At 40.7% G+C, this 27,763-nt stretch overlaps 1 protein-coding gene across 4 annotated transcripts in view; it reads right to left on the bottom strand.

The window, feature by feature from the left end:
- KIF2A (kinesin family member 2A) overlaps positions 1-10,302 on the bottom strand; it is a 68,415-nt gene extending 58,113 nt beyond the window's left edge. For 2 of the 4 annotated variants that reach the window (XM_058731508.1, XM_058731501.1), the window contains exon 1: positions 9,966-10,302. In XM_058731508.1, the coding sequence (XP_058587491.1) occupies positions 9,966-10,029 (64 nt within the window). In that variant the 5' untranslated portion in view covers positions 10,030-10,302. The remainder of the gene's footprint in view (positions 1-9,965) is intronic. The other 2 variants (XM_058731520.1, XM_058731513.1) reach the window with 2 other exon arrangements.
- Positions 10,303-27,763: the final 17,461 nt, after the last annotated feature.

A 27,763-nucleotide genomic window follows, 5' to 3' on the forward strand; every position in this document is an offset into this window, starting at 1 on the left:
CCTAGACAAGTTAATTTCCTTAATGTAAAAATATCAGCACGTTTTGACCAACAGCAGTATTTTATCAGAGTTGTCTGTGATTAAATTCTTAAAACTTAACCTCACTAACTAGGGCCTCTAATTTGCTCTCCATTCCTAAAACTCATGTACAGGTAAGTCACTATATCCGTTTCTCTTTAATCCATAGCAAACTAAAATAATAACCCTTCCCCCCTCAAAAGTTTAATGCTGTTTGCACTCCAACTCACTTTCCATGAGATGAGACATTAGACCTCATGTATTTATCCTACAAGAGGAATTCCCTATTTTATAAATAGAACAGCTGTTTAAATTATTTAAGTTCAACCCTGGCTCCCCTCAAGAATGAAGCTCTAGCTCTAGACACACTGCTTGGACATCTGTCACAGCATTTGAACTTAAACTCATAATGTCCATGGGTCAAGCATATCTGAATTCTCCCACTGCACTACAGCTCATTTTAAAAATTGTGTTAGCAAACCATCAATCTCTCACATTGGCCAACAGATGAAGTGTAACAAAAATAAAAAGCAAAAGTTAACCTTAAATGCAACCCTAAAGGGTTGACCCTCATTCTTAACATTTTTTAGAGCAGTTTTAGGGTGACAGCAAAATTGAGCAGAAAGGTACAGATTCTCCATGTACCCCTGTTCCCACATACCCACACCCTCCCAAATCATCAACAGCCCACACTGGATACACTTGTTACAATGGATGAACCTACACCGACACATCAATAATACTCAAAGTTCGTAATTAGGGTTTGTTCTTGGTGTCATGTGTTCTGTGGGTTTTGACCAATGTATAACATGTATCTACCATTATAGTATCACAGAGAATGATTCCACTGCCCTAAAAATCCAATAGGCCCTATTTATCCCTCAGTTATTTCCCTTAAATCCTAAACTGCAATAGCAGTTAAGAGATTCTTTTTTTTTTTTTTTAATTTTTATTTTATTTGAGGAAGGGAGGGAGAGAGGGAGGGAGGGAAGGAGGGAGGGAGGGAGGGAGAGACAGAGTGAATGAGAGGGGGAGGGATAAAGAGAGAGGGAACAGAGGATCCGAAGCAGGCTCCATGCTGACAGCAGAGAGCCCCATGTGGGGCTTGAAATCACAAACCCTGAGATCATGACCTGATTCTAAGTGAGACGCTCAACTGACTGAGCCACCCAAGCACCCCGCAGTTAAGAGATTCCAAATGCTGAAATGACATTCAGAATATCGAGGATGAAAAGTAAGGCAAAAGCCAGAGCAGAAAAAAATAGGGCAAAAATAAGAGCAAAGGAAAAGTAAAGGAGAGCAGCTGCCTTTCGAGAATCAAAACCCTTCATCCATTAAAGAGCCGAAGCCAGATCCTTTAAGTGTTGTTTTTCCTTCCCATTCCCTTCCAGGAATTCTAAGAGGGTTTTGACTAATATACTATAACAGACTCTTCTTAAGTAGGCAAAGCAGTTAGTTATAGCTTAAGTAAATTCCTGCTCTACATATAAACATTTATTGGAAGTGACTCATACCTTAGACTCATTTTAAAGATACTAGCTGCAAAAACTATAAACAGCCTGATTTGGATGCTCTCTTTGATATTAAATTGTACACAGGCTCTACAGTCCTCTACAAAATATTCATGAGTAGGATTAGCTTGATTAAACAGAACTGAAGAGATTTTATAACCTACACTCAGACTTTCCAAATGTTAAGTCCATTCCTTTCAACACATCTGTTCTTTACTCAGCACAAGTGATATACCACCATATAACATCAATTCTTTTTGCAGGCTGCTAGATTTCATCTGTTCCTTAATCATTGCTCACCCTCCTAGAATGATGCAATCTTATCCTTGCTAGCTCTCATTTTCAGTATTACTCTACCTCTAATCTATCACTAATCACGAGCTAACTCCTATTACTGCTCTTAGGAGATTAAGTCCTACCGTAGTTTCCAAGTGTCCTAGAAATTAATTCCAAGAAGCATTACCTTACCTTTGTTTCCAAGTCTTTAATAAAGTGCCCCAGATTACTTGTCCTTCCTTATTTTCCTCATCTATCACCCTCCCTTCTGCCTGTTTTAAATGCCTTTACCTCACAGCCCTCCACTTCCAGCTCAGGAACTTCTCACATGCTGCACATTACATGCCTGGAATGCCTCCTTCTCTCCAAGGCAATCTACTGGTCATCTTCTTCCCACCATTTAAACTTCACTCTCCATGAAATTTTGTCAGATCATCATTAGGAAATGCTACTTTTGCTAAAATAACAGATCACAACCCTGGGTGCACACTGAAATCACCTGTATGTGTGAAGTTAAGTTTCATCAACGTATGAGGTGTTTTAAAATAAAATACTGATTCTCAGGCTCCATATCAAACCAATTAAAAGAGAATCTCTATGCAAAGGGCCAGGATAATGGTGTTGATGGGTGGGGATTTGTTTTTTGTTTGGCTGTTTTTAATTTCAATGTCCCAAGGTGAATTCTGTGAGTAGCCAAGGTTGTGACACCACTATGCAGAGTCTACCCAGTTTAGAAACAGCTCCCACAACCACATTTATCCAATGGGTTAAATATATGTAAATCTATCACATCCCACCCCACTAAAATACCCTTACCACATTGTCCTGACCAATGTATATAGTATAAATATATGAAATTGCCCTTCATAAGCCTTAAACACTTCCAAGTAATTTCTACACTCTGGGCATAGAGTTCCTCTTCAATAAAATGGGTAAAATACTATCTGCCTTGCAGGGCTGTCATAAAAATCAAGCAAGATACTGGATATTAACACATTTAGGAAAGCAACTGGCTTTATAAAGGGTGCAAATGTTAAAACCCTTCAGATATCAAAAGTGACACCTGGATTCAATTTTTAAGAAAGAAACAGAATTCACATGGCAGTATGGAAGATACAAGGTATCTGGAAGACACTGATAGCCGCTGAATGAGAGTTACAATCAAAAAGGAGTCTTTGGGGGCGCCTGGGTGGCGCAGTCGGTTAAGCGTCCGACTTCAGCCAGGTCACGATCTCGCGGTCCGTGAGTTCGAGCCCCGCGTCAGGCTCTGGGCTGATGGCTCGGAGCCTGGAGCCTGTTTCCGATTCTGTGTCTCCCTCTCTCTCTGCCCCTCCCCCGTTCATGCTCTGTCTCTCTCTGTCCCAAAAATAAAATAAAAAACGTTGAAAAAAAAAAAAGGAGTCTTTGTACAGTGTAGACACTCAGCTGATCCTGTCTTTCCTTTAAAAATTTTTATGTAAGTGAAATCTGGTTAAAATTAATAGCAAAACCAATAAAAAATCTGGAGAAGTCTCTGAAATTAAGTAAAATACACAGCTCAGGGAGGTATCTGATTCTCATAGTCCCCTGGCCACACTGTGTAGGGAGGTTACTTCCAAATTACATATAAGCACTAGCAGCTGCTCCATCAGTTTTCATGCTCTTGTTCCCTAATCTCTGTGTTTATAAGCACCCCAACCCAGAATTCCAAAATCAGTGGCTCCTCCACCAGAAATTTAAAACTGAATAAATCTTATTCCTTTAGATATCAAAACAAAAGTAAAAAGTCATAAAGTTAAAACTCAGATGGGTATTAGAGAACAGAAAATAGGCCAGTAATGACAAATAATGCCAATTTCAATAAAGTGGCAGGAGCTACCAAGACTGGTGGAACTTTATTAAGAAGAATTCTGAGGATCAATATGAACTTACCAGGAAAGCACACCATAAGGGATAATGGATATTAGTCTTGCACAGAGGAGGTGAAAGGGATAACATATATGACATCTATTTTCCACAAGACTCATAACTTAGAGTCCAAATAAAGAGCCTAAACCTAAAAAGGGAAGTGGTAATAATGTACATACAGAACAGCATACTTCTATCAGTCCTAATCACACCATACATCAATCATTTATTTACTGCTTTTGAAGGCAGGAACTGTGTATTTTTTGTATCTCCAACACCTATCAGAATACCTGATACATAATGAGCTATTAATAAAAATGTATTTGATAAATCAGTAGGAAAAGAGAAAACTATGAGACACACTGTTTTGTGATATGACATAATCACTCACAGTCTATATACCGAAACATTCTCATGCTCTAGTAAATGCCCACCTGAACTACAAGCTTGGTTGTAGTGGATAATGAGAAAAACAAGTAGCACCAAACTGAGAGAGCCCAAGGACTAGATTTATAAGCACAACTTTAAAAAGGGACACCTCCCCACTCATTTTACTCCCAGTTACAAAAAGTTAACCTAAGGTTAACCAACAATGAAACGATATTGTATTTTGAGGAGGTTTTGTTTTTGTTTTGTTTTTTTTTTAATGTGTATTTTTGAGAGAGACAGAGACTGAGAGCGAAGCGGGGAGGGACAGAGAGGGAGACACAAAATCTGAAGCAGGCTCCAGGCTCAGAGCTGTCAGCACAGAACTAGACGCAGGCCTCAAACCCACAAACCATGAGATCATGACCTGAGCCAAAGATGGACGTTTAACTGACTGAGCCACCAGGCACCCCTGGAGGAGGTTTTTAAAGACAAATCCCAATGACCATGAACTTGAATTTATTTACCTCTCCATATAAGTACATGGCACAGTAGCCACTGCATGTAATCAAGAGCTTGATTGTTTAACATGGTGAGGTTCTAACTTCTATTTTCACTTAGGCACTATAATAACATTTTTATTACTTTAATCAAAAGAGGTAGTATGTGATAGGAGGGTAACCTATAACCTATATTTACTCCACAGCTGGACCAGAAGAGTGAAAATTAATTGTACTCAAGGCTTAAGAATTGTATCTATTCTTAAACTCAGAAGAATGATCTCAAAACAAACTCCTTAAAAGATTATTTTAGGTTACAGGGCAGAGGTGTTAAAAGCAAAATAGATGGCTGAATCCAAGAATTAAGCTTTGCAAAAGATTAACGTAATATAGGTGTGTCTGGGTGGCTAAGTTGATTGGGCATCTGACTTCGACTCAGGTCATGCTCTCACAGTTTGTGGGTTTGAGCCCCGCATCAGGCTCTGTGCTGACAGCTGGGAGCCTGGGGCCTGCTTTGTGGAGTCTGTGTCTCCCTCTCTCTCTGTTCCTCCCCAACTTGTCCTCTGTCTTTCTCTCTCTCAAAAATAAATAAGCATTAAAAAATATTAAAGAAACAAAGTAACTTAATGACAAGTACACTTGTGCCTAGGAAGAATGGGTCTGGATGATCTCTCAAGGAACCCCACTCTGGATTTTCCACTCACGCCTCCTTCCCTATTGAAACAAGACAAACGCTTAACTGACTCTGCTATTTTCTAGACTTTAAAAAAATTATAACATATAAAACAAGTTGACACGTAAGTTTTCCCCGGGGTCCCCAAATTTTTGTCATAAGAATCAAGTAACTAAGCAATGAACCTGGGATTCTGTAGTAATTCTGGAAGCAACAAGTGACTAACTACTGAAAGGGATTTTAAAGCCTTAGAGTGATGAATTTTCATCCTTATAGTCAATAAAATATCAGAATTCAATCTGATCTCACCAATTTGGAAAGTTTAATTCAATGTAAGTTTTCTGAGCCTCTCTGGTAATAGTAGAAAAAAATTTACTTACTACAGGGGCTTTTAACATCTCAAAAAAAAAAAAAAAAAACCCACCAAAGTACAAAGTATACAACTTCCTACCATTATCCAAAAACATCTGTCCCACTAAAAAGAAAAGCAGGAGTGAAAGAACCGAGGGTTTGGTTCAGGCTATGTCCCTAATTAATTAACATGTGATCTTGGCCAAAAAAAAAAAAAAAAAAAAAATCCAACCTTAGATTCTATGCCTATAAAACGATAAATCTACCAGCTTCCACACTGCTCATTACATCATAGGGTTTCTAGTGAAGATCCAATTAGATAACCTGTTTGGAAAACTATGAAGGCCTAACAGACACATATATGGAACCATTATCATGCTAGCTACCATGTAAAAGGAAACTATTAATCCGCAAATTCCCCCATTCCACCCACTCCACAGAGCCACAAAATTGCACCTAAAGAACAACCATATTGCTGTGTTGTTCATCTTTATTACCTACCTTCACACAGTCCATTCTCCAAAAGTCTATATAATGACATGTAAAGATGAACTAGCAGAAGAATAAATGTGGCAAAGTAGATACAAGAATTAGGCCATTTAAAATCTTTCCTAAATAAAGAGTGCCTGTCCTAAACTCCATGATTCCCAACAAATCCTCTGAAATCTTTAATTTCATGATTTCAGATGCTTAATTAAAGCATTCTTTTCCTTAACATTTAATTAAGACACAGGAATATTTTTCATCTTTGTGACTTTCTATTTACTATACCATCATCACTTTTTACCAGATCATTCCAACTGGGCTTAACACTGCTCCCTAGTGTTTTTCCTATGACTGAGAAGCAATCTCCTACATATCCTTATTGGGCTGCAGAAAGCTGTGTATGGTTCCTAAATAACTGAATTCTCCCTTAACTGTCACAGTTCTCAGTTCTTGACAGATAGTCTGGTTTCTATGCTGTGCAAGACAGGTTCCTGGCTGCCACTATAAGTTGTATGAATATAGCTAGACAAGTCACTTGTGGTGACTTGGGACTCTGCTTCCATATTTATAAAAGTGATAACTACATTAACTTCAAGGATCTTTCAGGTTGATCTTTCTCTTCAGATCAAATACATCAATGCTGTGACTAAGGGACCCCCAGAGAACAATCCCTTCATAGTTGCAGCTTCCAAATATTCAAAACATTTCTTGTTTCTCCCCTAGTCCTCAAAGGATAATCACAGCTACTGTCAAAGAGATAAGAGATATTTTAACAGTATAATTAAAACCTACAGTTTTAGAGTCACTGGATTCTAGAAGGGAATCGAATCAGAGGATAACTGAAAGCCACATACAAAAAAAATAGATTACACGTGAATGTCCTATTTCCAAAAATTAGTCTAATTTCTTACCAGGTTATCTCCTGTGGTGGGGATCAATCTCAGTACACCTAACTTCTGTCATTTTTAACTTAAAATACCAGAAATGTCAAATTAGCTTTAGTACATCACTCAATTGCAGTCAATTCCGGGGATGTTGAATTAAGAGGCCTGAACAGAGTTGGGGGAGGGGAGCAGAATAGGGATGTGGTAGCAAAGGAAGAGCCTCAATGGAAGGGTTTCACTTCCAGGTAAGATTTCACCCAAATAGTTAACTTATATAATGTTTGAAAACGAGAAATCCAGTAACGAATGATCCACTCAAAAACTATATGCAAGAACCTTTGCTAGGCACATAGAGGAGATCCACAGATAAATTCAGGGAGTTGAAGAGACTATTAATAAGTATTCTAATCCAGTAACACCTGACTTTGCTTGACATGGATGTGAGTAGCCTGCCATCCCTCAACTGGATTCTCTACAGCACCTGGTCTCCAGTGTAGTCTGAAAACACAGTATTAAAAGAAATATATCCAAACATCAATACTTAGGAAATATGCTGCCTCATGAGTGATACAGAATGACTTAGGAATTCAGAGGCTGACTATCCAGGGACTAACTCCCCATCTGGCTTTAGCAATCAGTGAAGACTTACTGGGATTAGTTTTGAACAGGGTCTTGAAAGATAAGAATGAATCTGTTTTAATTTACCTGTTGGCCCTCAGAATATATGTTTTATTTATATATGAGCATCACTTATTGGAGAAGCATGCTCTGAAATAAGGGCAAGGATCACCATCAGGAAGCATGCAGAACATCAAGTTACCAGTTAACTGCAGTCTGCAACAGCCCTTCTTCACTCATGTGATTTCCATGGTCTCAGGCATCACATTAGTGCTCATCCAACTACAAAGTTTATTTTTGTTACAATAACCACTAGTGTTTTATCTTATACAGATGTGCTATAGACGTGGGAGGAAACAGAACAGCTTCTTTAAAGTGAAAAAGGAAAACATGCAGGGAGTCTCCCAGAGACTTCCTTCTGTGAAATACCACCATCCAATGCAAATGGCTATTCCCTTCCAGTTGTCTAATTTTACCTTCCTCCAATTCCATCTTGCACCTGATGAGCATAAATGACTATAGGCTGGGATAATACACATTGCGATGATTTCCGTTATGACCTCATGGGGAAACTGCTTTGAAATGTGACTTTAGATTATTAACACTGACATAAACACAAAGCTCTTAGACATGTCTGGGTTTCAGGTAAATGCAAAAGGTAAATGTTGAAAGATTAGTTAAAGTCTCTATCCTAGAACTCTACAAGAACCAAAATTGTTTCCAGTAAAACTTTTAAACAAAAAAAATTTTAAAAATAAAAATACAAAGCTTTGGAATGCCGTATGACCCTTTTTAAATATATATTTTGTAGTAACACCTACAATCACAAAGGCTTAGAATGTAAAGAACTTTACACATTTTATTGCACCCTCCAATTTTAAATAATATGCAAATCCTACTTTTGTTGTAATACAGTGCACCCTCATTCATTCTAAAAAAGAAATGACAGTAACAGCACTGTTAAAGGACAGTTATTTGAAAAGAAAATGCAAAGAAAGCCCAACCCAAATAAAGGACACATCGCCTTCCCACTAGTGTTACTGGTAACTTCTAAAGCTCTAAGCGGTGTAATTTACCTTTTCACATACAGGGTAATGATGCTTCTGGTTGTTAAGGCAAATTATCTCAAATACGAGGGAAAAAAAACCCATTAGCTATATAGGGCCTACCAATATATCACACAAAGCAACAGCAAAGTCAGTCTAGCTTCACGTAACTTGGTCAAACTTGCTAGAAACCAAGAGGGGGTGAATGTGAGAGCAACCTTACTACTGGCTAGACTAGAGAATAATAAGCCATAAATAAAGGCTTATGAGCAAAAGGGAAATAGAGTCAAGAACACCACACATCTCCATTACACATCTCTAGCTCCTTTCAATATTCGCACTGAAAGAAAATTTTACTTCTCTCTCCATGCGTGTTTTTCTCCTTTACAATATAAATTATTTCCAAGCCTGGCTGGCACCTCACTCCACACCCCAAGCCAATGACACAAAACATTTTTTCCAATTAGAACCTATAGAGAGATACATAAGCCCAAGGATTTTTTTTTTCTTTTGAATTAGGCATGTATGTTCACCTCATCTAACACTTTCCTCTTGGCTACCTCTCTAGAGAGTGTGAAAATATCAACATCCGGTGGCCCACCCCCACCCTCTCAGTAATGCATCGCAGAGCTTAGGCTCATCCCTCTCCTTCCCTTTCAGTCTCATCACCTCTGAGAAGCTCATCGAACACCACGTCCCACTGCTCCCCCCCCACATATTCATGGCCGAGCACGACGTTCTCGGCATCCTTCTTCCAAGGAAAGGACTAGCAAAAAAATGAAAGGCATGCTCGAGAAGCGAAAGCCGAAGAAGCCTGCCCAGCTTCGGGGCTGGCCTTTCCCCACCCGCCTCGGACCGGTAGTCGGTTCTCTAAACCCTGAAACCAATGGTCTCCACGCTCTCCCCACCCCCAACCCCCTCAGAGATACTGCCGGAAAATGAAAAGGCCCGGGTGAAACGCGAGGCTGGGTGCTCCCTACAGAAGCCCGTTGGCCCCGGCCCCCCGGGCTGGAGTCCCCGGGGAGGATGGAGATCGCGCGAAGAGCGCCGCCCCCCCTCCCCCCGCCAGTCCCGGGACCCTCCGCCTCACCCGCTCGAACCCCAGAGATGGGCCCGCGACACCCAGGCCCTTTGCCGGCAACCCCTCCCCGCCCCCCGCACTGCAGCGGCACCCGGGGCGGACCCCACGCCGGCCTCACTCGCACACACGCCACACACAAAAGCGCCGCGGCCGCCGCCTTCCCGCCCCCACAGCCCGGCGGAGCAATCAATGAGGCGGCCGACCCCGCGTCCCCTCCGTGAACGCTCGAATGCGGGGCCCGACCGGCAGGGGCGGCGGCGAGGCTCACCATCGCTCCGCTTGATCTCCACGTAAATCCCGATCTGTATCTTGCCGAAGTTGGCCGTTGCCATCACCTCATCTGGAGCAGCGGCGGCGGGCCGAGGGAGGGGGACGGGAGGGCGGAAAAGGCGGGGAGGGGGCGGGGTAGGTGTGGGAGGGGGAGCGGTTGCCCGCGGCCGCGCCGGCCCGGGCGACAGCGTGAACGCGAGACGGGGCCGCGAGGAGCAGCGGCGGGGAAGCAGGCGGAGGCCCCGGGCCTGCAGGCCGGCGGGAGGACGCGCACGCCGGGGCGTCGGGGTGAAGCGAGGGCCGGGGCCGTCAGGCGGCGCGGGGGAGAGTGGGAGGGCCCGCGCCGCCCGCCCAGGAGCCGACGCTGGGGAGGCGGGGCGCCGCGCGCCTGCGCAGAGCGCACCTCCCGCGTCTCTTCCTTCTTGGCCAGCCTTTCCCTGCTGCCTGCAGGCGCCCCCAGCGCAGCTTTGCGGCCGGGTGGGAGGGCGTCGGCCTTGGCTTGGCCGGCCCTGGAAGCGGAGCGCGCGCGGCGCGGTCTCCGAAGAGCCAGGATCTAGTTTGATTTCGGCGCGCGGCCTGGAAGAGGCGGGAACCCGTGTGCTAGTGCCTTCCTGTCTCTCTGGCTTCCATGACTTGGCCCCGTGGCCTGAATGAATTAAGGGCCCTGTGGTTTCTGGGCTTTCTGAGTGTATTGTAGGGCTGAGGGATGTGAATTTAGGGACCGGCCATTGACAGCACGGGCGTAAGTGTATCATCTGAGTGTCATCTGTATGGCCACGTAGAGGTGGCTGACCCAAGTAAGGTTTCCCATCTAGTTATGGTAAAGGGGAAGAAAAACCTTTGCGGTGTCACCCACCCTAAATCAGAATGAAGATCCGCTTCTTCATGGCCTTGTCTTATAAGCTAGCTCATCGTCGTTCAAAAATAAACCCAGCCGCCTTGACTATTCCCCTTATGGTGCATCCGAAGCAGGTGTCCAGTCTCTGCTGTGGGTAGGATTCAAGACTTTATTTGCTCTGGCCAATAAAGCCAATAACTATAATTCAAGGACAGAGGGCAGACACAGAAGGTTGACTAAGGAATGTGCCTTTTCTGCAGAGTCACTTGACTAGTCTGACCACATCAACATGTGAAGAGAAAGACTCCCCACCCTGGGAGAGCACGAAGGCTATGTGGACCTGGGATAAAGAAATTGCAGCACCGCGTACAAACCTCCAACCTGTGACTTTAGCGTCTAGTGTTGGGACGTGTTATGGAGGAAAACACACTTGCCTTACTTTCTCAAGTCATTGTTAATCTCTCTGTAATAATAACAAAATATACAGTTTAAAACTCTTTTAACTGGAAGCTGAATATGTATGTTAAGTGCCTATGTGCATATATGCACATACCTAGAATTTTCAACCAATGTAAATAATCAGGTTAAATAGACCCTAAAGTTTCTTAAATTCATTTTAAAGTAGGAGTAATTTCTATGAAAAAAATAATAATACTGGGTAGACAACTTAGAAAATAATATCTGCTTTAACATTCCAAAAATGGCATTACTGTATATCTCACTTCAGGACCTCTGTTTCAAAATAAGCTGACCAAATCAAGATTTGGTTGTTTTTTGTTCTTTGTGTTAAATAATCTTAAGAGTGGTATCTGAACTCTTTGGGTTCTGTCTAGTAGAACTCATTCTCTGATGTCTCAATGACTGAGGTGTAAAACACCTATTTATTTGCTTGCAAATGCTTTACAGAATGCAAAGGAATCAAGCTATCCAGCTTTTAAATTTAAAATTGCTTCATAAAATATGTTTTATCATGGTTGCTGACACATACCTTGTACCCTGTGGGTTATGTAATTAAGAAGTCTAAACCTTTAATCCATATACAAAGGTGTTTTAAAAATAGGTACATCATCCTGCTCCATAAAAAAAAAAAAATGTATGAGACATGCCACATGTTGAATATAAAAACTTTTACTTTGTAGGTCATATCCAAAAGGCTTATGTTTTTTGGTACATCCCAGCATATGTATTTACCAAGACTTGCATCTTGGGCTTTGTGTGAAAGTAGCCTCCTAAAGAACAGTCATAAATAAATGCAACATAGCTACGTTTCCATAAACATCCTAGATCAAGAATTCTGACTCTGGCTCAGGCATAAGCAAAATCTATAACCCTAATGAGAACAGTAACTGGCACATGGTAGACACTGACATTGGTTCAATAAGTTGACTTGTTAAACTGCTCTGAATCTCTTACCTCTTAGAACAACCTGGAAAAGTGTTCTCTCAACTGCAGAACGTTTTCGTGACGGTCAAATAAAATCACAAAACATGACAGTGCTTTGACATTTATAAAGTACAATACAAGTTTAAAAAAACACATAGTAAGACCATCCTATAAAAAATAAACCACTACTCTACTATGATCCTCAAGTCACTAATTAGAATTTTATGTCCAGTGATATAAAGTTAAACACAGTTGGCATCGGCTCTCACCTTCATCACCTCACATTTGGCAGGAGAGCAAGAGCTTTATAGATCTGTCTATACTCTTTTACCCACTCCAGTCCATCCTACCTTAACTGGCAGAGTAACTTGCTCAATAATCATTTCTGTCAAGTCATAACCTAACAAGAGTGGCTGCTGTTGACCTATTCTACCCGAGTTGATAAACTTTTTTTTAAAAAGTACAGCGAAAGCAATCTCCTTCTTATGCTTGGATTTCTTTTAAAAATTTCTCTGCCTTGGGGTCATTAGTACACACACTTTAAGAGATTATTCTAAGAAAGAGGCTCTTAAACTAGTGAGTTTTGAAGTGGCAGTCAGCACTCACCTTAGCCAGTTACCTGCTCCTTTGTTGGAAGAGCAGAGGCACAACTTGGCTCCAGTTTTAGCTTAGATTATCCGTACTTGATTACATCTTACTTGAAATGTCCCGTTCAATATTTGCATCTATACTCAGTTATTTCCACAGTTTGCGGATGTAGGATCAAATGGAGAAAACAGGTAGTGTTGGCAGAAACTGTCTTTGATTTTGGGGCTGTCCACTTTTGCCCAAAACTTTCTTGTAGACTTTTTGGTTGTCAGTGATTCTCATTCCCCTGAATTTACTCAGATTTAAATTATAATTAAACTGGTGTAACTTCATTGTAACTCATTTTAGTCCTTATGAATACATTAAAAAACACCTGGGAGATATAAATCCCAATTTTACCTGCTCTAAAATATCATCGACTCTTTTATTCTCCACTGGATTTCTCTCCACTGCCTGCAAACATGTTCAGGCAATTTTCGGGGGTGGGGGTGGGGGTGGGGGCAGGAATCTTCTCTTGATCCTTCACTTCCTATTAAATTCCATTCTATTTTTCACTTTCCCTCCCCCGCCAAATTCTCAAATGAGTGCTCTAAATACCCACTGCCTTCATTCCCCATCACTCATTTATTTCCTAAGCCCTAAATCTGAATTCAATCCTCTACTGAATTGTATTTTTTTAAGTCAACAATTACCTTCTAATTACCTCACTCAGTGGATATTACTATCTTTATTTACCTTGAACTCTTTGAAGAATGGTCTACCTACTTTCTTCCCTACAACACCTTGCGCATTCCTGCCTGTTTCTGCTCCTCTGGTAAATGACTTACCCTTCTCTTTTCTTTCCATTTAAAGCCTTTCCATCTGGCATGGCACAGTGGAAGTCCCCCCTTCTTTATGGAGCTTTCTCTTCTCAATCTAATCTATAATGACTGTCCTATCTGGGTGATTCTCCCCTAGTCATCATCAGAAGGACCTGAGAAACACTTTAAACAAATACAGAGCACAAACTTTACTCTAGGGCCTTATGGTTTAAAATCTCCAGTGGAGACCTCAATGTGGCGCACTTTGTAAATCTCATCAGAAGATACTGAGGTGTAAGTGCAACTGGTTGAGATCTATTGATTATCCTGAATCCCCATAATTTAGTATTTTCTGTACATTGACCATTTAGGGACTATGTACTGAATTGATTTTATTATTTTCCTAGTTCACCTTCTTCATTATGATTCTTGTGCTTATACTCTTTGCTAGTGTATTGCATTGGATTAATGGTAAGCTGTTGGTGGACAGCTAATGTACAAAACCTTTTGAGGTCCATATTCAACTCAGTCTATATAGAAATATCACATAATATGGTGTCATATTCAATTATTGTCTACATTGAGATATTCCTAATCTTTATACTTATTATTGTAATTTTTGCTTTAATTTCAATTTACATGACTAATCCCTCTCAAAGAAAGGAAGTATCGTGGCTTTCCCTTATACCAGATTTTCAGTAATTTGGTAAGTATGAACTCGGAAATAACAGGGAGTCTTTTCACCATTTGTAGTAAAGTTAAAAGTTTTTTATATTAATAAAAATTAATGCAGGAACTTAATAAAGTCTTATATATCACAGAGCATTGGTGATATAAACCAAAATGATTAATGGTGTGCTACTCATCCTCATTACATAGTTTAAAAAACTATGAGCAGTGTTAGTTTTCTCAGTGTATTAAGTCCAAATCAAGCACAACTGGAAAAAATGGATTTCACTGAAATATTTCTTGTTGTTAAAAAAGAACACTTGACTTTTTTTCATAATGCTTTAAGCAAATTTATAGAAGGCAAAGTTTCCAATAAATATTAAGCCCCAAAACATGTCTTATTTTCCTAACCTTTGTTAATATACACTACTTTTGATGGCTGTTTGAATTTCTTGTTTAAATTGAAAATGTGTGTTGTATACCATCAGTGGAGCATAGCTAGGACAGAATGAATATATTTTCCAACTGTGGAAATACATTAAAGACATCTTTACATCATATTTCTTTAATGTTTATTTCTGAGAGAGAGAGAGAAAGAGAGAGAGAACAAGCAGGGGAGGACAGAGACAGAGAAAGACACAGAATCTGAAGCAGGCTCCAGGCTCTGAGCTGAGCCAGACTCCAGGCTTGAACCCACAAACTGTGAGATCATGACCTGATCCAAAGTTGGGTACTTAACTAAATGAGCCACCCAGGCACCCCTACATTGTCGATTTAGTTTTCTGTTAAGAGATTTTTTTTTGGTTTGATTCATTTGTTAGGACTATTTCAGTGTGTTTTATAATGTATAAACACTTGTAATTTTTAATAGCTACATAATATTTCATATATTTCTAAATCATTTTCTGCTTATACATTCATTGTATTGTTGGGCTGTCTTCAGTATTTTACCGATATGAAATTCTCAATGTGAACATCTGTGTAAAACTTTTTCGTTGTGGGCAAATTCCTCTAAATGAAAATATCAGGTACAAAAGTGATTACTTAAAATGCAAAAGAGACAATATCATCAACTTCCTAGAATAAAATCTAAATTCTTTTTTTTTTTCATTTTAGAGAGAGAATGAATGAGGGAAAGGGGCAGAGGGAAGGGAGAGAGAGAGAGAGAGAGAGAAAGAGAGAGAAAGAGAATCTCAAGCAGGCTCCACGCTCGACACAGAGCCCAATACAGGGCTCGATCCCATGACCCCAGGATCATAACCTGACCCAAAATCAAGAGTTGGATGCCCAACCAAGTGAGCCACCCAGGCGCCCCTAGAATAAAACCTGAATTTTTTACAGAGCTGTACGTGATCTAGCTCTGGCTATGTCTCCAACCTTATCTAGTACTATTCTCTAGCTCACACTGTTCCAGTCCCACTGGGTTTCTATTTATCACTTAAAAATATCAAGTTCTTACCCAGATCAAAATTGAGGCTTTTACTCAACTTTTCATTTGACTGGTTCTTCTAATCTTTCGGCTCTCAGTCACAAATCACCTCCTGAAAAAAGTCTTCTTAACCTTACCCTACCCCAACTTTACTGTCATATCACCCTATTTCTTACCACAACCTGCAATTACCTTGCTCCATTATTTATTTTTTGTCTGTCCCCTCCCCCACTCTAAAGTAAGCTCCTTGGAGGTAGGAACCTTATCTAATATTCTTCAGTATATTTTTGGCACGTAGAACAGTACCTAAAACACAGATGTTCAGCAACTATTTGTTGAATAAACGAAGGGAAAATTTGATAACTGCATTATATATCGTCAAATGTATAGCCTTTGATTTGATAGTCTTTTCTCCTCATGAATGATCTAAGTTGATATTTCCTCATGGGTATAACCCAGAAAATCAATATTTAATATGTCATTCTTCTAAACCTAAGAAATCTCTAGTAGATATAGATTGTCACATATATAATAAGTGCTCATAAAATTGTTTTTAATACAAAAGAGTATAAAGTAAAATGAGAAGGAAAGCCCCCCTTCCCTCCAAGTTCCTTGGCCTGGGAGGAGCCCCTGTTAATACCATAATAATCTATTAATCCTCAAATTGTATCAGGCACAAAATTCATGTGGTTGATTGTTAGGCAGAGTCTAGGGTCCTGTCACCAGAGACTATGATTTTGTAGGTCTAGTATAGTAGATGAGTAGTACATCTAATATGATCTAGTAGATAGTACATATAAAAGACATCAAGAATAGAAACTGGTTACATATGAAACATGGATCATAAAGGACAGTGGTATGTGCACTTTTCTGATTCTTAAGAAGGGAGGATACTGTCGGGGCACCTGGGTGGCTCAGTCAATTAAGTGCCCGACTCTTGATTTCGGTTCAGGTTGTGATTTCACTGTTCGTGGGATTGAGCCCCCCCACCCCCCGCCCCATTGGGCTCTCTGCTCATGGCCTGGAGCCCACTTGGAATTCTCCCTCTCTCCTCCTGCCCCTCTCCTGCTCTCCCTCCCTCTCAAAATAAATAAATAAACATTAACAATTTTTTATAAAAAGAATGGAGGACAATGTGATTACCAGATGTCGGAATGTTTCTGGTGTACAATTACAGAAAGTAAAAAGTAGTCTCTACAAAATGTAGTTTGGGGGGCGCCTGGGTGGCGCAGTCGGTTAAGCGTCCGACTTCAGCCAGGTCACGATCTCGCGGTCCGTGAGTTCGAGCCCCGCGTCGGGCTCTGGGCCGATGGCTCGGAGCCTGGAGCCTGTTTCCGATTCTGTGTCTCCCTCTCTCTCTGCCCCTCCCCCGTTCATGCTCTGTCTCTCTCTGTCCCAAAAATAAATAAAAAAACGTTGAAAAAAAAAAAATTAAAAAAAAAAAAAAACAAACAAAAATGTAGTTTGGGAAACAATAGCCAGGCAAAATGGAAGTCAAAGAATAAAAAGATAACTGATAATTTAGAGAAATATATTAAAGAATACACCCTCAGAAGACAAGATTTTGTTGGAATTATTATTCATGTTTACTCACTAATGACATTTAGATAACCTTTACTAACTCTTAAGGCAAATGGTGAAAAAGCAGGAACTTGCCGAGGAGAAGAAAGCCCCTGGAAAATACAGAAATAAATCCTCAGGCTGACTCCATGAGTGTTCAGTTGATCTAGTTCATGTTTTTACTGTAGTGCTGACTTCAAAGGAAACTCCCTGAAACTTCACAAATACTGACTTCTTTCAGAAGCTGGTAACATGAAGCAAAACAAAGTTTCCAACAACTCAGTTGTGATGAATTGTACTTGAGAACAGACAGTTCCTGTTAGAAGTAACCGTACCCTATCATGTAACCCAGCAAGCTGTCCTGGATCACCACACTTGAGAATTTCAGGTTTGTTTTTTCTAAGTTTTCTATTCTAAGGAAAGTCACTCTTTACAATGACCATCTCTTTGGAACAGAAATCACAGGCCTTACCTGTGAAATAGGTATCATAATATTCAGAGGGGTGTGTGTGTGTGTGTGTGTGTGTGTGTGTGAATGTGTGTGTATGTAAGAGAGAGAGAGAGAGACAGACAGACAGACAGAGAGAGACAGAGAGAGGCATTAATTAATATAAACTATAAAAGGAATGATTTATACTCCATAAAAATGGCAACTGGAAAGCTTGGGTGGCTTAGTAGGTTGAGCTTCTGACTTTGGCTCAGGTGATTTCACCGTTCATGGGTTTGTGCCCCATATCCAGCTCTGTGCTGACAGCTCAGAGCCTGGAATCTGCTTCAGATTCTGCGTCTCCCTCTCTCTCTGCCCCTCCACTTCTCGTGCTTTGTTTCTCTCTCTCTCTCTCTCTCTCTCTCTCTCTCTCTCTCTCTCTCTCAAAAATAAACATTAAAAATTTTTTAAATGCACAACCATTTTTTTTCTTATTGGATGATATAAATATGTAATAACTAGTGAATCTGCTGCCCAAGAACTCTTTCCAATCTGTTTTTGGAATTGAGAGTCCTGAAGATTGAATATCTGCAAAATTCTCTTTGAGAATTATTCACTTTATTCAACAAATATTTACTGAATGTCTGCTATGTGCCAGGCATCGTTGTAGGTGTGTGGGATATATCAGTGCACAAAACTGAGATCCCTGTCCTTGTGCTACTGCTATCTTACATCCTACTAAGGGAGAGAGAGAGAAAAAAACATAATAAATAGATACATAAATAACTGATATAGCATATTAGAGAATGGTAAGCATAGGGAAAAAGGAAACAAGTGGAGCAGGATGACGAGGATCAGGAATGTTGGTGGGCAAGATAGTCTAGGAGGGTAGGCAGGGCCAGGCTCATTGAGGTCATGAGTTTTGAACAAAAATCAGAAGGACATGAAGGAGCTCAGTTCTGTGACTGGGAGGGGGGCTGGCGAGGAGTACTGCAGCCTTAGTGGGCAGCTACACAAAGGCCTGTCTGGTTGGTATGGGGAGGAACAGGAGTGGGCAGAGGGGGTCAAGCTGTGATCCAGCCCCAATAATAGCTGTGGCCAGAGTTATCTTGAATTAGGCCAAAATGACCAGGTCTTTATATTCCCACAGTGATGTGTCACTGGATGTGGGCCACCTTGGAATGGCTGTGAACTTGAACAAGGTAGCTCTCATCAGCTGAGGGGTTTGAGAGCAGTGGGCTGTCTATTGACATCATTCCCAGCAGCGTTTATTAAAGGAACCGCTGGGAAGTATACCTCAGCATCAATCCCAGGGTGGGGGTGGGGGGTCCTCATTCCCAAGGTCACCTGTCGTCCACAAGGGCTGCTTCAGCATGATTTCAGCATTCCAACCTCCTGGAAGAAGGGAAAGAAGTAAAAGGGAACATCCTTGTGGTTGCATGCACTACTTCTGCTCACAGTTTATTGCTAGAATCTAATCATATTGCCATCCCTAGCTTCAAGAGAAACTGGGTTATAGGTTTTATATTTTATTTTATTCTTGGTGGTCTAGGATAGCAAACAAACAAAAGGATACCGAAGTATAATAGTCTCTACTACTATCATATTCCCCATCTTTGTTGGGAAGAGAGTGTGGCTTCAACACACATGACTACAAATGAAATGCAGTCCTATGAGCTCACTCAGGATTTTGTACTTTGGAGCATTGGGGAATTGAGAGATAGTACAGAAACAACATTCTCTTGAAGAGCTTATAGCAAAGAAGCCTTCAGGGGAGAAGGATAACCAGCAGTTATACAGATGAGGTGTAGAACCTGTGAAGTTTGGAAACTGACGTGATCAGATTTGTGTCTACAAGCTGGTAGGGTTTGGAATCAGTCAAGTGGCATTAAGGCAGCATAAACTACTATGGAACTGATTCCTTCTTGAAGTTCTCCCTTGTCTTGCCTCTTCTGAGTGTTCTGTCTTCTTCACTGGCTTTTCTTCCCAATTCTTGACCCTTTAATGTTCTGCCTGGGTTCTGCCCTAAGTCCTCTTCTCTTCTCATACTCAATTACACTGTATTCTTTCTTTTGTTGGGAATATGATGATCTTCAAACCCAGAAATATGTCCATCTGAACATCACCATTTTATTGAATAGGATAAATGTGATGGAGTACAAACATTAAAGATTTTATTTTTCTCCCTTCTCTGTCTTCAGTTGTGCTATATCAGCTCTCCCTTAGTAGGTAGGTTCTTCCTAACGTGTCAAAAAGATCCCACAGCTTGCTGGACACTTGTGGTTGAGTCCACTTAAAACTCTAATCACATCCTTACTTTTCCACCAGCCAAGGCTTGACCCAGGGACAAAGGAACTTCAGAGTCAGTTCTTTTACTCTTTCTCCCCTTTCTCTCCTAATTCACTGGATTGGAGATCACTAGGAAGAAAGATAGAATTTTCTGTGGAAGACCTTTGGCTCTGTCTAGTCCTGTTCTCTATAGCTGGATTCTGCCAAGGTTATGGCCTCTGCCTTGTAGATGGTGAGTGAGGTTTTTTTCTTGTTACTTCTCAGAGTCACCTTGGCCCCCTCTGATGCTAAGGACCTCTTTCAGCCTCTTCTCCACTTAATGTTTCTGTCTCTCCCAACTGTGGGAGCTAGTTTTGCAAGCCCTGTAAGGCTATTGTCTCTGTGTCTGCTAATACATTGGGAGGGGAAAATGGATGTCAAGTGAGAAAGATGATTAAGGGCAGCATGGAATCCATAAGCTTGAGAAGCAACTCCACAAGGACAGACAGAAACCTGTCTCTGACCTTGCCTCTGACCTTGGTGATAAGGGTATCTTGCAAAGGCTGGGGCTCATCAGCACAGAGCTAAACACACTCACGGGGACCGGAAGTAGGAGGAACTGAAGGAGGATCCACAGGAAGATTGAGCAGTTGTAGACCCTGCAAATCTCTCAAGAATCTTCCCTGTGGCCCACTGTACCTGGAAACATACAAGAAAGTAAATTCTGGGAAATGTTCCACCTTGCCAGGATGATAAATTAAAAAGTCATCACGCACTGGATAATCCATATTAGGAAAGGTGGTCTCATTGGTGAGATGACATATGCACAGCAACTGAAGCGAGAGAATGGGTCAAGAGAATAAATGAAAGATAACCAAGATATGCAGAGGCTGTAAGGCCATAACATCAGGATGGAAGATTCTGGAGAAGAGACAAACACAAGACAAATAAAGGGCAAGATCCAGGTAAGTGTCAGGAATAGTTGGAAGTAAGGCCTTAACATGACCATGGCTCTATTCCTGATATTCTGTTTCTCTCTGTGTCAACTTCATGCTTTTTAAGACTGGTTTTCTCCACCTCATGGAAACATGGTCACTGATAGCATTTAAATTATACATCTTATTAGTTCAGCCACCAGAGAGAAATGGTCTACGTGTTTTCTGTGACAGTTCATCAAAACATTAGGAGGAAATTAGTCATTGGCCTAACTTGGGTTAGTTGCCCATCCCTGGACCGATTATGGAGTCCAAAAGGATGTGGTATGGTATTATCTGTTCCTGCATAACAAATTACTCCAAACTTTAGCAACTTTAAACAACAGCGAGCATTTTTTATCTCACAGTTTCTGTGCAACCAGAACTTAGGAGCAGCTTAGCTAGGTGGGTCTATCTTAGGCTGGAGCTGGGGAAGTCTCTGATGAAGCTGCAGTCAAGATATCAGCTACAGCTGCAGGCATCTGAAGACTTGACCAGGCTGAAGGATCACTTCCAAGGGGACTCATTTACATGCCTGCTAAGTTACTGCCAGCTGTTGGCAGGAGGCCTCAGTTCCACATCACGTGGACATCTTCACAGCGCTGCCTCATTGTTCTCACGGCAACGCATCTGGCTTACCCCAGAGTGAGTACTCCAAAGGAGCAAGACAGGAGCTGTAATATTTTTTTTCTGTAAAAAAATTTTATGTTTAAAATTATTTTAATTTGCGGGAGAGTATAATTGCTATACACATTATAAAGCTCAAATACTTTCTCTGATCGAGATATGGAAGTCATACTCTGTTTTTCTTTACTATTCTAATTATTACCCAGGTAAGCCCTATCTAGTGTAGGAGGATATGACACAAGTGTGGGAAAGCAGGAGGTGAGGCTCACTGGAGGTCAGCTGCGGGGCCACATACAGGGCACTCGAACTGGCACAACTTGTGTTAGGATTCTAGACTTTGCGGCCAGAGTGGAAATGGAATATAAATGCGTGTGAGAACATTCAACTCCCTTGAGTGAAGGAATTACTACTATACACATGAAGAAGGTGAAAGAGAAGTTTCTAGAAAAATTGGGGGAAGATTGCTGGGGGAAAAACTATTGTCTGTTACTAGTGAGAGTGTTAGTAATTCCCTTGTTCATACCTTGCTCATACCTTGCACTTCTTTGGTACCTCTTGGTACTACATCTCAATTGTTCATTTACAAATATTTCACTTTTACTAGATTATAAGATCTCTTCCTTCATATTTCAGTCTATATCACCAAGTACATTGTCTGGCACCAGGCAGACAACCAAAAATGTGTGAACTCAACTGAACTCAACAGACAGAGGATATGAACAAAGCTCTTAAATAATTAAGAGCATGTTTAAGGTGAACACAAACTTAACATCAAATCTCAAACTAGAAGGTGCTTCCCGACACTTGAAAGACATATCCTTTAGATGAAATGAATTAAAGACTGATGAAATTTGTACCTTCAAAAGGTAGAACAAGGTAAAGTATAAATAATTTATATGTTAAATATTAAATAAAGAAAAGTGTCTTAAATAAATATTAGGACTCATATTTGTTGGTGCAAGAAACAGATGCCCAATGACACGAGCTTAACAATAAAAACAAAAAGTAGATTTATTGGAAAATAATTGGAGTAATTAATGGAATCCAAGAGGTGCCTGATCCTCAAGAACACAAGCACTAGCTGGAGCACAAAAGGAAACTCAGAAATTCTTCTCCTTGGGACCTGTATCTCTGCCCCTCTTACCACATCTCCTTTACTTTCTCAGGGCAGACCAGCTTTCTTGTTTGCAGTCTACATGTCAGTAGGAACAGTTCCCAAGTTAGCGTATGTAGTGTAGCCACTTATGTTTGCTCCTCTCAGTTCCAGCTTTAGAATTTCTGAGGAAGGAATCAATAGGCCTGTTTAAGGCCAAGTGCCCTCAAGACCAACTGATCATGCCTGGGAACAACGTCATGTTACAGGAATATTGCAAAACCTTCTGCAACCTTACAAATTGGACAAAGGGGTGACAGTAATTCCTGGAAAATAGTTTCTGGGTAGACAAAATCATAGGTATGTGCGCAACGATGATTTAGATAAGGGATGACATATTCATTATAAAACATGAAGGTTGTTCAAGAATCCAACAATAGTTCCTGGGGTTTGATAAGAAATCACAAGATAGTCTCAATGGCACTGTAAGAAATGACTGGTTGGAATCTTGGTCCAAGACAAGGTGGCATTTCTCATGCTCTAGTCATTTTATCGCAGTATCATCATGGCTATAGTGAAAGCACTGTCTTCATTGCTACATCTAATGAAAAGGGTTTAATTAAGATTTTAATTTCCTTTGCTGACATGTTGAGGAAGTCTTCAGAAAAGATCAACTACAGATTACAGCTTTAACTATAGTGTTTAGCCATAAAGGAGGATTCAGATGGCTTTCGTAACACCTACCTCCTTGTAGGACTTTAGTGACAACAGTAGACTTGCTAATAGCTAACTTCGGCATCGGGGAGTTTAATGCTTATATTTAAACTCAAATGTCTTCTGACACTACCTACTCTTTTTGTCTAGTGTACTTTGGCAAAAAAGACAGTGTTCTCTAAAAGGTGTAAAAACTTCCATTACAAATGTTGTTATTATGGTAAAATAGAAAACTTAAAACTACTGAATGTGGAGGCATAGAAGATTATGTTCCTGATCTAGTTTTTAGAAGGAATAGAAATCACGGTCAGAGTGAAGTTATCTCTGCAAAACGTTACCATCATCGTCTGGGCTGCTATAACAAAATGGCAGAGACTGGGTAGCTTATAAACAACAGACATTTGTTGTCTCACAGTTCTGAAGGCTGGGGAGTCCAAGATTAAGGTGCTGGCAGATTCAGTCGATAGCTGGTAAGAGCTGACTTCTTAGATGGCTGTCTTTTTGCTGTAAACTCTCACGGCAGAAGGGGCATGGGAGCTTTCTCTGGTCTCTCTCATAAGGACAGTGATTCCATTTATGAGGGCTCTGCCTTTGTAACCTACCTAATAACCTCCCAAAGACCCCCTCTCCTAATACCATCTCCTAGTACCATCACCTTGTAGATCAGGATTTCAACATATGAATTTGGGCAGAACACAGACATTCAATGCACAGTAGTTACTATTACACAAATGGCTTCTAAGCAGCAGGGATGTTGTATGTGTGTCTTGAGGGTGGTGGGGAGACTGGGAAGAATGAAGACTATTCTTAGATCCCTTTTTCAAATCTGCCAATTCCAAACATTCTATTTTACTATTTATCATAGTCTATAGTCACCACTTCTTTTGGGCTACAGAGTAGGGGAGGGGCAAAGGGAGAAGGAGAAGGAGAGGGAGAGAGAGAATCCCAAGCAGGCTCACGCCGTCAGCACAGAGCTCGATGTGGGGTTCGATCTCACGAACCGTGAGATCATGACCTGAGCCCAAATGAAGAGTGGGATGCCTAACCGACTGAGCCGCCTACATTCACCACTTGTTAGATGGCACCACTGAAGTCAGCATTACAACCAGGGAAACATGATCTCAACAACATGAGTGTTCTCTGCTCCTTTCTGCCTTTGTGTGGTCTGAGGTAGGAGGAAGCATAAACCAATCTCCTCCACTGCCTGTTGGATTGGCTTGCTCATTTCCCCCCTGGCTTCCAAGTTCCCTGGTTTCAGGCTTTTTCACATTGCTGACTATGACTTATGCTCTCAGTTCTTTCCATCAAGGTCTACCTTCATCTGCAGTCTTGTCATTCATTCATTTGGTTTCCACTTTGATTTCAAGTGTTGATGTAATAATGATCGTCTCAAACTCATCAATGCCAACATTTATAGCCAATTATAATTATGCTTCTAGTTCCCTTTTTTTTAAGTATTTATTTATTTATTTTGAAAGCCAGAGGAGAAGGGAGAGTATGCACGCATGTGAGAGAGAGAGAAAGAGCAGGGAAGGGGCAAACAAGAGAGGGAAAGAGAGAATCCCAAACAGGCTTCATAGTGTCAGTGTGGAGCTCAACGTGGTCCTCAAACTCACAAACCCTGAGATCATGACAGGAGCAGAAATCAAAAGTAGGACACTTAACTGACTCAGCCACCCAGGTGCCCCGATTCTATTTCCTTTAGATAATCAATGGTCAACTCCTAAAACTGAGTTCCAGAAATTTTGGCAGAATTACATTTTTTTTTCTATCTTCTTTTTCTTTTTTGAACCTTCATTATCAAAATGTCACACATTTTATAAAATATGTGTGTTCTCTCCACTTGTGAATATAATATTTAAAAATGAATGATAGACAAAGTAAGTGTACTCTAAGCTTCTGGGTAATTACCCCACCTGGTGTCTAGAGTCTAGATGAGAAAAATTATAAAGCTTTTGTCAGTCACATAGAGGGACAGACAACCAAAAAGGAGGTAGGACCATTAAATTCTGTAAGACTCTACACAAAGATGGGGAGACAGAGTCCCAGACAAAACTAGAATTCACTTGTTTGGACCTGCCCAGCATTAGTCATTTGTCAGCCTGATTATACAGTAATCAAAAGCTTAGCAGTAACAAATTACATAGTGTTAAGAAATCCTTCAAATGGATTTGTCCCTAAATTCATGGCTTTCGTTGTGTCATTATTTTTGTAGCATTTATGTTGTGGTTTAAATTAATACTTCACTATGTTCTATGTTTCCTTTTTAAGCATGTTCCCCCAAATCCCTCCAAAACACTTTCTGAGTTAAGAGTTTGCCCGTGGAACAAAGTGAGTTCTACACAACTTTTGCTAAATGAATGAAGATTAAATGGGACAAAATTTTAGCTCCTTTAATCCAAGGGCGCTTAACTTTTTTTGTGTCCAGACCCTTCTGGCGGCCTAATGAAGCCTATGAACCCTTCTCAGGGTAGTGTTTTTAATGCTCAAAATAAAATAAATAAGATTACAAAGGAAATCAAATATATTGAAGAAACAAAGTATTGTATTTTTGAAAACTGAGATAAAATAGCACATAAGTTTCTTTATCAACCCATTAAATTAAATGATCATGCCCAATAACTACCATATTTTCAAAGTCGTGATGAATATAATGATACATTGAGATATCTGTAACAACTCTAATGAGATATGAAAGTATCTGAAATTTCTATTGGTGACAGTGTCTGTGCTAAGGTTTCTACCCCCAGATGTTGCCAGCATCTGTTCCATGACCCTGGGTTTGTGTCCTTTGTTTTCTGGGCCCCAAGGCAACTCTACTTGTGCGCAGAGTCTCTCAAAGTCTCTCCTAAAGATAACCTTTCAGACTTCTGCTTTTTGCTTTTCATTTCCTATAAGCAATTCTCAAAAAGTCCCGTATTCCCAGTCTCTCAAGAGGTAAAAGTGACACTTGTCACTGGCCACTGACATCTTAATAGAAAATGTAGAGGGGTCAGTAGGTAGCAAATACATTTTAAGGTGAAGCTTGTAACAAACTCTTTTATCTAAGACCTGACCCCAGTTTAAATATTAAAGATATTCCCAGGGTTCAATTCTAAGCAGTCCTCATTTTTCTCTATAATCTTTAATAATGCCCAGGCTTGGTTTTCCTAGGTTCTTCATTTCACTCTCTGCTTCCTTCTTTGGAGAGCTGGCTCCTGCATTTTATGTTGTCTTTCTCCTGGTCGGAAGACTATCGTGAATAGCCAGTGTGATGGTTAATTTTATGTGTGAGCTTGGCCAGGCTATGGTATCCAGCTGTTTGATCAAACACCAGGCTAGATGTTGCTGTGATGGTATGTTTAAGGTGTGATTAACATTTAAATCAGTACACTTTGAATAAAGCAGATTATTCTCTATGATGTGGGTGGGCCTTGTCTAACTGGTTGAAGGCCTGAAAAGAAAAGACTGAGGTCCTCCCAGGAGGAAGGAATTCAGCCTCCAGACTGCCTTATGGATTCTTCTCAGGGTCTCTAGCTGCTGGTCTGCTCTACAGATTTCACTCCTGCCAGCCTCCACAACTGTGTGAGCCAATTCCTTAAACTATCTCTCTCTCTTTCCATCCTAATGGTTCTGTTTCTCTGGAGAACCTTATTCAGATTCATTGCTCTTTATTTGGGCTTCTCCTACCCTTATGGGATTTGGACCTTTCCCCACCAATACCTATATCTGCCTGATCTAAACATGACTTTTGTCATTTCTTGGAATATTGCACACTTCATTTTCCAGCAGCCCTTGCTGGCATCAGTCTGCAGCAGCATCAATATTCTCCTAACCTTCTCCCATTATTTTTGATTCTCCTCTGTCTTCTTCTCATCCTGAGCTGGTGAGGTCCCAGAAAGTCTTCTGCCTGAGTCTGGTTATGAGAAGAATTTTGTTGCTTCTAAATATACCTCTCAATGCTCTCAATATGTCATTAATCCTAACTAATCAGATAGGATTCATAATCTGATTTTCAATCTGTTTCTTATGAATTGATTAGTAGGAGGCAGTCATCTAGGACTAGCACATTTATGATTGAAGTAATGAAACGGACTTTCCAAAACCGACGAGGTTGAGGGCCATGGCGAATTCGGTAAAGGCACTTATGTTAGTTTCCTAGAGCAGCTATACCAAATTACCTCAAATTTGGTGGCCTAAAACACCAGAAATGTATCCTCTTATAGTTCAAGAGGCCCAAAGTCCAAAATCCAGCACTTCTGTCCAGAGGCTTTAAGGACGAGCACTTCTTTGCCTCTTCTGGCTTCTGGGGATTATTGGCATTCCTTAGCTCCCTCTGCTTGGGGTCCCATCACTGCAATCTTTGCTTCCGTCTTTACACCCTTATCTTCTGTGTATCTATGTCGAATTTCCCTCTGTATTTATCATGCATTGGCATTTAGAGCCC

Source organism: Neofelis nebulosa, chromosome 1 (assembly GCF_028018385.1).
Source record: "Neofelis nebulosa isolate mNeoNeb1 chromosome 1, mNeoNeb1.pri, whole genome shotgun sequence".
NCBI lineage: Eukaryota > Metazoa > Chordata > Mammalia > Carnivora > Felidae > Neofelis > Neofelis nebulosa.